The sequence below is a fragment of the Mus caroli genome, chromosome 15 (assembly GCF_900094665.2).
Source record: "Mus caroli chromosome 15, CAROLI_EIJ_v1.1, whole genome shotgun sequence".
Taxonomy (NCBI): Eukaryota; Metazoa; Chordata; class Mammalia; order Rodentia; family Muridae; genus Mus; species Mus caroli.
In genome coordinates, this window is record NC_034584.1 from 29,474,001 (window position 1) to 29,485,371 (window position 11,371).

Sequence of the window (11,371 nt, forward strand, 5' to 3'; positions counted from 1 at the left end):
GGGGGGAGGAATTGAGTCCATTGATATTAAGAGATAAGGTCATTGTTACTTACTGTTATTTTTGTTGTTAGAGTTGGGATTCTGTTTTTGCGGCTATCTTCTTTTAGGTTTGTTGAAGAATTACTTTATTGCTTTTTCTAGGGTATAATTTCCCTCTTTGTGTTGGAGTTTTCCCTTTATTATCCTTTGAAGGGCTGGATTTGTAGAAAGATACTATGTGGATTTGGTTTTGTCATGGAATACTTTGGTTTCTCCATCTATGGTAATTGAGAGTTAGCTTGGGCTGGCATTTGTGTTCTCTTAGGGTCTGTATAACATCTGTCCAGGATCTTTGGCTTTCATAGTCTCTGATGAGAAGTCTGGTGTAATTCTAATAGGTCTGCCTTTATATGTTACTTGATCGTTTTCCCTTACTGCTTTTAATATTCTATCTTTATTTAGTGCATTTGCTGTTCTGATTATTATGTGTTAGGAGGAATTTCTTTTCTGGTCCAGTCTATTTGGAGTTCTGTAGGCTCCTTGTATGTTCATGGGCATCTCTCTCTTTAGGTTTGGGAAGTTTTCTTCTATAATTTTTTGGAAGATATTTACTGGCCCTTTAAGTTGAAAATCTTTATTCTCATCTATACTTATTACCCTTAGGTTTGGTCTTCTCATTGTGTCCTGAATTTCCTGGATGTTTTGAGTTAGGATCTTTTTGCATTTTGCATTTTCTTTGATTGTTGTGTCCATGTTTGCTATGGGATCTTCTGCACTTGAGATTCTTTCTTCCATCTCTTGTATTCTGTTGCTGATGCTCACATCTATGGTTCCTGATTTCTTTCCTCCGATTTCTATCTCCAGAGTTGTCTCCCTTTGTGATTTCTTTATTGTTTCTCCTTCCATTTTTAGATCCTGGAAGGTTTTATTCAATTCCTTCATCTGTTTGGTATTGCTTTCCTATAACTCTTTAAGTGATTTTTGTGTTTCCTCTTTAGGGGCTTCTAGCTGTTTACCTGTGTTCTCCTGTAATTCTTTAAGGGAGTTATTTATTTCCTTCTTAAAGTCCTCCATCATCATCATGAGAAGTGACTTTAGATCCATGTCTTGCTTTTCTGGTGTGATGGTGGGAGGACTAGATCCAGGACTTACTATGGTGGGAGAGTTTGGTTCTGATGATGTCAAGTAACCTTGGTTTCTGTTGCTTCTGTTCTTAAGCTTGTCTCCTGCCATCTGATTATATCAAGTGCTTGTTGCCCTCAATATGTGTGATTGGAGCCTGTCCTTCCTATAATCCCGGTTGATTCAGGATTCCTCAGAGTCCAGCTTTCTCTGTGATCCTGTGAATCCAGGATCCTGTGAACCTGAGATTCTGGGTGTATCAGAGTTCTTGGCAGTAAGCTTCCTCTGAGACCCTGCGATCCTGGTGTGACCAAGCTCCTGGTATCCTGGTATCCTGAAATCCTAAGATCGTAGGCTTGTTACAGCGCCTGGAAGTGGTGTCTCCTCTGGGGACTGTGGGGCTGTCTGGTGTGTTCGAAACCAAGGTATACCAGCACCGATCAGAAGGAACCTGAGCTTCTGGTCAGGCAAGGCTCCTGTGTCCTTGCTCCTGCTGTCACGGGCCTGTCACGATTGGTTTGGAACCGATGCTGTGTTTCACTCACTAATGATCCTAAGATCCTGGGCGTGGAGAGTCCTCTGGGGACATGGGACCATCCGCGGAGTTGGTGCCCAAGGTGACCCGGCGCTGGTGCTGACCGGAAGGAATCTGTGCCCCTCCAGCCAGTGCTCTTGTTTTTCGAGACAAGGTTTCTCTGTCCTGGAACTCACTTTGTAGACCAGGATGGCCTCGAACTCAGAAATCCGCCTGCCCCTGCCTCCCGAGTGCTGGGATTAAAGGCGTGCGCCACCACGCCCGGCTCCAGTCCATGCTCTTAACTGCTGAGTCATCTCTCTAGCCCTATTTTTTTTTTTTTTTAAATAGGCAACAATAATGTTGCATTTTTGACTTGAATAAGTTCAGTAGCTTAGCTTTTACAGCACTATAGAGCATACTGTTGTGATTTTAAGTGCTAAGTATAAGCATATACTGTTCCCATTTTTTAACTGTAGCCAAGACTTTTATTGAAATCTGTGTGTGAGCATCTTCTGGTTAGTTTAAGCATTACTCTGCTAGATATGGGCTATGCCGTTGTCGACTGCTAGGTTTGTGCAGATTATTACGTTTTTAGTCATTTTGCCTAGTGCAAACTGTTAATCATTTAGGAAGGGGATTTTGTTTTACTTGTTCCTCTTAATTTTTTTTTTTTTTTTGTTAGGAAAATCTTTGTTTGCTTTTTCTTCAGTACTGAGTATTGAGCTGAGGGTCTTAGCCAGTCTATGAAGCACTCTGTCACTGAGCTGCATCCCCAGACAGTTAGGCATATTTCAGTATGCGCCCTGTGCCTGCGTTCCGATTAGGCAATGCTCCATGCCCCTCACATCTCTTAGCTCTCCTCCTAAAGTACCACAATTAGGATTTGGTGTTTGTTCCCTCTGTGCATGGTCTTTTATCAGATGCTTGTATCTCTGTAAGTACACATTTTTAATCTATATGCCTATCGCGTATGGGTCTGCAACTGGTTTATTGGATATTGAGTTATTTCCCATGTTGACTGAAGTTTCATCCATTCAGTTTTACTATTGTTTGGTGTTTAGTTGTAGGATTCTCTTAATGTGCGTATTTATCAATTTTCCTTGTGCTGGGCTTTAAGCTTGTTTCTCATTCCCCTATATAGACAGTTAAGCAATTTCACTTCAGGTTAGAAAACTGACAGGGCCCCTTGGCTTTTCTGTTAGATCTACCGAGGTGCAAGAGTTGGTGGATTAAAAGAGGCTACAGTACATTCTCAATACAGACGGGCTCCTAACATCCCAGGCGATTTCCCAGACTGCCGTGCTGGAGTTCTGTTTGCTGAAGATCAAGCTAAGGATCTTCTAGAGCAGTACAAACGGTAAGGAAGGAACGATTCTCAGTCTGGTCTCCGGCCGGGGGTTCCTGCTTTCCTCGACCGCTGGCTTGGGGATGGCTGCAGTAACTGTGGGTAGTGGAAAGCCTTTCCTTGTGTTGTCTGTTACCAAGAAGTGCTTGGAGCCAGGGTATCCTTTTTTGGCCTGTAGAGGCCTATCTGGTCCAGCCCTTCTCTAGGTTATTTTCCAACTTCAGTGATGGACATCTGAACTACAGACATGCACTTCAGATACTTGCTATGGATCTCATCGCTATCCTACCTGTACCCCCATTCTTACAGAAATTGTACTTTTTAAGAAAACCTGGTTTTAGAATAGTACTAATTTATTAAAGTTAACGAAACCATGGAAGTAGGTAAAACACTTTAAACTGATACAATTCTGCCATCCAAAGAGATACATACGCACTGTTTTTAATATTTAAGTATTATCCTTGTAGCCTTTCTTCTTATATATCTTTCATTGGAAACAAGTGAATGAGGGCCTTTATTTCTGTTATATAGAGAAGTCTAGGTAAACTATAGGAACCCATGTTCCCATTAAATTGTAGGTTTCTGGAAGCACAGAAACTCTCTTGTTTGTGGTGCTTATAGATCTAGCCATCGGTGGTGTACACTGGGCCTCTCTAACATTTGTTGTTTGATAATTGAATGTTGCAGTGGCTTTGCTGGGAGTTCCTGTTCCTACAACCACAGACAGAGGTGGTGTGTGTCTGTGTGTATCTGTGTGTGTGTGTCTCTGTGTGAGTATGTATGTGTGTGAGTGTGTGTGTGTGTGTGTGTCTGTGTGTCTGAGTGGTGTAGAGTTGGCTGGCTCTCGAGCCATTTGTTGAATGATAGACCGGTGTTAGTGACTAAGTTGTGACCTGGTCCTGGATCAGCTTCCCAGCCATTCTGTGCTGTGTCTGTGCGCCACCTGTACGGTGTGGCCGAGTCCTGTAGCTGAGAATGTTTATTATTCACTGTTTAGACTCTTTCATGTCTATTCTCTGTAGGTACAAAACCTCCCAAATACAAGAATGGTGTTATCCATACTACTTTGAAACCTGACCTTTTCATTTAACCAGCGTGTCGGTTTCCCTATATCAATAAGCAATGATCGTACAGCAAATGTTGGCAGACTTTTGTAGAGGGCCAAATGATGTGCACTTATGACTGTAGACCCTTTTGTCTCTGTGACAAGGTCTCAGCTTTGTCACTGGGACAAGGAAGCAGCCCCAGGTGACAAAAACAGAGTATGCTAGAGTTCCAACCAAGGCTTATTTCTGGCTCACTCACTTAATGGAATTCATATAATTTTCAGTCATAAAATAGGATCATTTTCCTTTTCCAATGACTATAGAAATATGAAAATCATTCTTAGGGTATGGGTCATATAAAGGCAGATCTGGCCCATGTGGCTCAGCTGCCAGCTGTGGCGCAGGTTGGAGTTTGAGTGACCCTGTAAGGCTGCAACATGAATGTGCACGATGTCTCCTCAGCGGCCTTGTGGGGTGCCTCTGCTCTCCTGGCCGGTGCTTTGGGGAACTTTCCCCTAAACCTATCTCTATATTTGTCTGAGTCATTCATTCATCCAGATTTATTTCATCCATATTTATTGGCTCTGTGGCTCCAACAGGCACAGAGTAAAGCAACGTTAGTTTCTTCTTTACTTTATTTGATCACGTCATGCATCTATAGAGGGTACTGTGATTACATTTACTGCCCCACAGTCCTCTCTTACCACCCTGCCCATTCCTACTGACCTCCGTTTCCCAGCTCCTCCTCCTGTTTTCCTGACTTTTTATTTTTGACTCATTGATTTAATACAGGTTGCTTGTATGGGCGTGGCCGTGGCCGTGGGTATGGGCTGTTTACTGGAGCATAGGCAACTTAACAATTGCTCTACCACTGAAGAAAATGACTCCTTGGGCAACTAGTCAATAGCTCCTCAGAGCCAGGAGCCCCTCCCATATCCATGTGGGGATTTTTGTTCTCTTTGTTTTTTCAAGACATGGTTTCTCTGTGTACACCTGGCTGTCCTGGAGCTCACTTGGCTAGCCTCTGCCTCCCAAGTGCTAGGGTTAAAGGTGTGTGCCACCACTGCCTGGCTTAAAAGCATATATCATGTCCTTACCCCTCCCTCACCCACCTGGCTCCCACCCCCGGGAGTTTTGACTGGCTTGATCTTTGTAGGTAGCCTCTGTGTGTCTGAGACGTGCATGAGTTCTTTCAGTTCTGTCTTTCTGCCCCACTGTTCCCGGGCCTTGGAGGGAGTGATGCACGTATTTATGGCCAAGCACTGATTCTTGAGACTTTGGCAAGTTATAAGACTGCATGAATTGTCACCCACTGCCAAAAGAAGCTCCCCTGATCACGGCTAGGTGCCGCACAGTCTGAGGCATAGACACAAATGCTGAGAAGACAGTTTGACTACAGAAGTCAGCAGAACCTAAGTCGTCTGTGCTTTTCTGTGAAGCCTTCCCCACACTTTTGACCTGGAGTGTCCCACCACCCTCCAGCAGCCCGACCCCTTGATCACTTTCCTAACTGTTCTTCCACTTACAGTGTTTGTACACTAATTTTGCAGACACACACTTATTCTTTCTGATTTTCTTGTTGTCCAGTCAGGAGAGAGGGAGAAGCGTCACTGTAACTGACTTAGAGCCTTGGAAATCTACAGGGACAGCATGCCCGGCCCCAGGAGACCATGTACTTGGAGCTCTCAAGATCAGTACACACATTTGTAGATGTGTTATCTTTTATAAAAAACAAGCTGGGCGTGGTGGTGTACACCTTTAATCCCAGTGCTCAGGAGGCAGAGGCAGGCGGATTTCTGAGTTTGAGGCCAGCCTGGTCTACAAAGTGAGTTCCAGGACAGCCAGGGCTACACAGAGAAACCCTGTCTCAAAAAACCAAAAAGAAAAAAAAAAAGACCAACCAACAAACAAACAAACAGAAAACAAAACTAAACACAACAACCCATTGGCTGCTTTTCCAGAGGTCCTGAGTTCAATTCCCAGCAACCACATGGTGGCTCACAACCATCTGATGCCCTCTTCTGATATGTCAGTGATAGCATACTCATGTACATCAAACAAAGAAAGAAGAAAATCTCACAAAGATCTGGTCATGGTGGTGTGCACCTTTAAACCTAGCACTAGGGAGGCAGAGGCAGGCGGGAAGGCATGTGTGTGTGTGTGTGTGTGTGTGTGTAGTGTGTGGTGTGTGTGTGTGTGGTGTGTGATTTGGAGATGTGTTATAATAATCATGGCTGTTTTAATTCTCCAGTAGTTTAAAATTTATTTCTTTTTTTTGTTAGACGCCCGCCTGCTAAAAGGCCCAACTATGTTAAGCTTGGCACACTGGCTCCTTTCTGTTGTCCCTGGGAACAGCTGACTCGGGACTGGGAGTCCAGGGTTCATGCCCAAGAGGCAGCTATTATAGCTTCAATGCCTGGTGCTCAGGAGACTGACCCAAGACAGCTTGGAGTGCCTTGTGTCCCCAAAGAGATCTGCCAGCTATCTAATGAGGCAGGTATAGCTGAAAACCAACCCAGGAAGCCAGAAGTTACAGGCTGTCAAATGCAGGAGGGGACCAAAGTGGCTGTGGAATGGAATGCCAGTGAGGACCATATGGCTACCGCAGGTAGCCCGCTCTGTGTTGTTCGGTAAGTATAGGCAGCTGCCAGGTACATTTTGAATAGTTTTCCATATTGAACATGCTCTGGGTATGAACATTACCTCGTTCCTCTATGCTAACTCATGACTTTCTGAAAAGGGGAGCCATCCCTTTGATGTTTCATAGAGGGCCTAGGGAAACAGTTTAATACATGATTTGAGACGTGGTACTAACTTATGAAGTGGTTGAAAATACTGTCCTTGGCCTGGTGGCCCTGATTGGTGACAAGCCTCTGGTCTGAGCCAGCCTCTCCAGTTGTGAATTGTGTGGATGTGGGATGGACCAGCAGCCATTTCTCATAGCAGGGTGGAGATGCTTCTGCTGCCATGTGCAGAGAGCACTGCCCACTCAGACCCGACAGTGCACTCTCCTCTTGAGTAGTCTTTTTGTCCACCTTATTTATCTTAAGATTTTTATATCCCTGTTTCTTCTCAAACTCTCCTCCTCTTGCTTTTCTTGTTTTAGTTATAACCCTACTTATTTTTATCTTACTTTTCTGAATGCCTTATTTTTTTCCTCGGCCCCAGTTCTATAATCTTTATTCTTAGTTTGAAATGACAGACATGAAAAGAAGATTATTGGAACTAGGTCTATGTCATGCTTTAAATGGTTTTTCACTTTGTCCCTTGCTTTATGTAGGAGTAGGAAGCTGCTGAAGCAGCTCTCGTCCTGGTGTGGGCCCAGTTCTGAGATCAGGAGGGCTCCCTGCAGAGCTCAGCAAGACTTGACTAGAAACGTCTGCTTGTCCATCCTGGATGATTTCCCCAGAGCCCTGGTGTGGGTCAGCTTGTCCCTGCTCAGGAAGGGCAGCCCAGAGCCACACACCATGATCTGTGTCCCATCTAAGGAAGACCTGCACCGGCTCAGTCAGGATCAGTGCTACCATGGACCCTGGGAATCCAGACACAGTGACCCGTTTAAAAGCCTGATTCTGAAGGAGAAAGAAAAGAAGAAAAAGGAGAAGAGGCAAGATGGGGAACACAGAGCCTCCGAGGGCCTGGCAGCAGGGCCGCCCATAGCTGGGCAGGAAGCTCTGACGCAGGGGCTGTGGTCAGGCCCCCTTCCAGGACTAACCTCACACTGCTCCAGGCTCCTCCTAGGCTTTGTCACACAGGGAGATTTTTCTATGGCTGCTGGCTGTGGAGAAGCCTTAGGGTTTGTTAGCATGACCGGCTTGCTGGAAATGTTGTCCAGCCAGTCAGCAGCCATGAGGGGCCTGGTGCTGCTGCGGCCTCCGACCTCACTGCAGTATAGGTTTGCAAGAATTACCATTGAGGTGTGAATTTAGGTTTATAGCCTGGTCTTAAATTATAACTATTTTGGTCAAAGCTCACAGAAAGTCCTGGCTGTCTCTGTCACCGTCTGATTTAAGATACACTGTGGAACTGCGTGGAAACAAGAATTAAAATGATGTAATTATGTGGGTGATGATTTGTCTTTAATCTGACTCTTTTCCATCTTTTCCTGTCCTGGGAATATGCTTAATTGTTTAACATGCTGGCTGAACACTTTGTATTAGAAATTTTACAGTCACATGATGTACAACAATAACTGTTAACGATTTTTTTCTAAGGAAGAGACTGTAGGGTCCTGGGTTATAGTTCAGTGGTCAAGCTCTTTCATGTTTGAAGGCCAGGGTTCGAGCCTTGCGTCAGAGCTGAAGAAACAGGCAGATGCTGGAAGTGTCTGGCCCCGCATCCGAGGCCCAGGGTGTGTGGCTGCACTCAGTTATGTCTTGCTGAGCTAACATCGTGTGCCATAAAGAAATCCCACGTGGCTGCGTATGGTCAGGTGGGCTGGGCGTGTGACAGTGCTGCACTCCCTGGTGTTGCTTTGTTGTTTCTTTTTTCTTTTTTCAATTTTTTATTAGATATTTTCTTCATTTACATTTCAAATGCTATGCCGATAGTCCCCTAGACCCTCCCCCCACCCTGCTCCCCTACCCACCCACTCCCACTTTTTGGCCCTGGCATTCCCCTGTACTGGAGCATATAAAGTTTGCAAGACCAAGGGGCCTCTCTTCCCAATGATGGCCGACTAGGCCATCTTCTGCTACATATGCAGCTAGAGACACGAGCTCCGGGGGTACTGGTTAGTTCATATTGTTGTTCCACCTATAGGGTTGCAGACCTCTTCAGCTCCTTGGGTACTTGAAAGGACCCTGATATAGCTGTCTCTGGTGAAGCTATGCCAGTGCCTGGCAAATACAGAAGTGGATGCTCATTGTCATCGATTGGATGGAACACAGGGCTTTGTTGTTTCTTAATCTTTCAAAAAACGCCATGGAAATACTACTCTTTGTTGGATTGTCAAAATTGTCTGGTTGATCTTTAGAGAACTTTCTGGAACTATTAAGGAGATCCTGGGTACTGCATAGCCTGTGGGCTGCAATATGGATGGCTGCCACCCTCATGATATCATAGATGATGTCATATGGCATCTAGAATGCCCAGCTAGTTAAGAAGCAACCAGAGTGCTCGCTTTGGAGCACATAGAAAAGTTGTATACAGATACAGAGAAGGTTAGCACAGCCCCTGTGCGAGGATGACATGCAGGTTCATGAAGCAACAAGAGAAAATATTTCAATTAAAAAAAAAAAAACATCTAGTTAAAAAAAAAAAAACATTGTCTTTACAGATAATTTCTGGAGGCCATGATGGTTCATTTTCAAAATATGTTCTGTTAAATATGATAACAAAGCAAAACCCAAGATCAGGTTGATTTAAGATAAGTTAGGTTAAGCAAAAACATTTTGGGGGGGGGAGGGGCGGACTGGAAAGATGGCTCAGCAGTTAAGAGCACTATATGTTCTTCCAGAGGTCCTGAGTTCAATTCTCAGCAACCACGTGGTGGCTCACAAACATCTGTAATGAAAGAAGGCCACTTCTGGCCTGCAGGCATACATACACGAAGGCAGAATGTTGTATACATAGTAAATAAATCTTTAAAGAAATTTTCTTTTTGTAATTAAAGGATTTCTGGAGTTTGAGTGTGGCAGTAGACATTGGGAATCTCTAGGAAGTAGATAAGAATACATAATATTTTTCTTTCTCTTTGATCTTATTCTTTTTGGATAAACATTTTGTAGGACCAATTAGTAAAGACATGCTCTGGTTTGTGCGTCCCGGACCCAGGACAGCACCCTCAGCAGGGTGATGCAACAGCAGGCCACACCAGTGCAGTCAGGGTTCACTGGAGGTCTTGAAAGGGGGTGGGAACGAGCTCTTTGGGTGGCCCTGTAAGTGCCACTAGGGCTCTTTCTCCTTGGAGATTTTTGACATGGGTTGGAAAAAAGACAACAGGCCTTATGGTTGAGGCTTGAGCCATGCCAGCCTCCTTCAGTGTCCAACTCATGAGCTGAAGAAAAAAAAAAATAAGGTAAGTTGCAGTCTGTAAACAGAAAAATATTACCCGATGTCAGCAGTAGGTATGGACTCTTTACACACTTGCTTTGTAGGCAGAATGCCATTTTGTTGCTTAGCAATTCCCCTGGCAAGTCTGAGTATGCTGTGTGGCTGGCTCCCCAGCTGCGGTCTGTGTAGTGGTCTGTGTAGTGCTCGCTCTGCTCTGTCACAGAGCCATGTGATGAGAGTATTTGCAAATCTGGGAACTGTCCTGGGAACAGTTCTCTTGACCTGGTGAATCTGGGAAGCGCTGTACTGTGTTCCATGCAGATTCCTCGTGCACATTTGCATAGTGGAGATTGCAGGGACGAAGAGTCTGTCTTTTGGAATCTTGCACAGCCACTGCCCTCCATACCTATTGTCCAGGAAACATACACTTTTTTTTTTTTGACATATCTTTTTGAAAAAGTGGTGGTCTATCAGATCCAAATCCCTCAAGAAAAAGACTGGTAGGGGTCCTGTTCTCTCTATCAATGGAATAGAGACATGGAGTAAGTGACAATGGCTTTCTGTCCTCTTATTGAGGGACAAGGATGTCAAGGCCCACAAAGTCAGGTGCTGTCCCAAAGATTGTAAGTTGCACACTTGGACCAGTTACAGCCATATAAGACAAAATTAATTTTGGGTGGTTTTGTTTTCATTTTTTGGGGAGAGTGTATGCCATTACGTAGTCCTGGCTATTCTAGAACCAGGCTGGCCTTGAATTCAGAGGGTCCAACTGCCTCTGCCTCCTGAGTTCTGGTGCTGGGACTAGAAGGCTCCATCACCATTCTCAGCTTCTGGGTCACACTCTTTAAAATATGTGAAGTGTTAAACGTCAAGGTCTGTTAGGGACAAGCCTGCAGGAAGACCTCTAAAGGATTGTCTAAGGCAAACCACCAGATACACCTGTGGGGTTAATTGAAGCAGGAAGACCTGCTGCTGTGGATAACACCATATCCCAGGATGGGACCCTGAGCTGTATACAACGGAGAACATGATCTGAGCCACAGCGTTCTTTTTTTCCTGATTGTGAATGGGGTCTGATCAGATGCTTCACTCCAGTTGTCCGACTTCCTCACTATGATGGGGTGGGGTGTATTCCTGAGCTGTGAGCCAGGATAAACCCTTTCTCCTTTGGGTTGCTTTTGTCAGGGTGGCGGCAGCAACAGGAAAAGAAACAGACTGAATGCCAGTTGACTTTTCTCATCAGGAAAATCAGAGAGTGAAGCCGACATCAGTATTTGCTCGTGGTTTGAGACTGTCTTTGCAGGCATTTTCTTACCTCAGTCATGAACTGCTGTGTCTAGCAGAAAATTTCTTTTCCCAGGCAGACTT

The 11,371-nt window shown here is 44.7% G+C and overlaps 1 protein-coding gene and 1 non-coding gene across 3 annotated transcripts in view; both read left to right on the top strand.

The window, feature by feature from the left end:
- Positions 1 to 8,076, top strand: part of Pop1 (POP1 homolog, ribonuclease P/MRP subunit) — a 35,355-nt gene extending 27,279 nt beyond the window's left edge. For both annotated transcript variants that reach the window (XM_021183600.2, XM_029470143.1), the window contains 3 exons: positions 2,821 to 2,975; positions 6,292 to 6,639; positions 7,290 to 8,076. In XM_021183600.2, the coding sequence (XP_021039259.1) occupies positions 2,821 to 2,975; positions 6,292 to 6,639; positions 7,290 to 7,932 (1,146 nt within the window). In that variant the 3' untranslated portion in view covers positions 7,933 to 8,076. The remainder of the gene's footprint in view (positions 1 to 2,820; positions 2,976 to 6,291; positions 6,640 to 7,289) is intronic.
- A 1,047-nt stretch (positions 8,077 to 9,123) lies between these two features.
- Positions 9,124 to 9,233, top strand: LOC115029541. Its single transcript, XR_003835100.1, has one exon. It is a non-coding gene; the product is annotated as a U6 spliceosomal RNA (small nuclear RNA).
- The last annotated feature ends 2,138 nt before the right edge of the window (positions 9,234 to 11,371 follow it).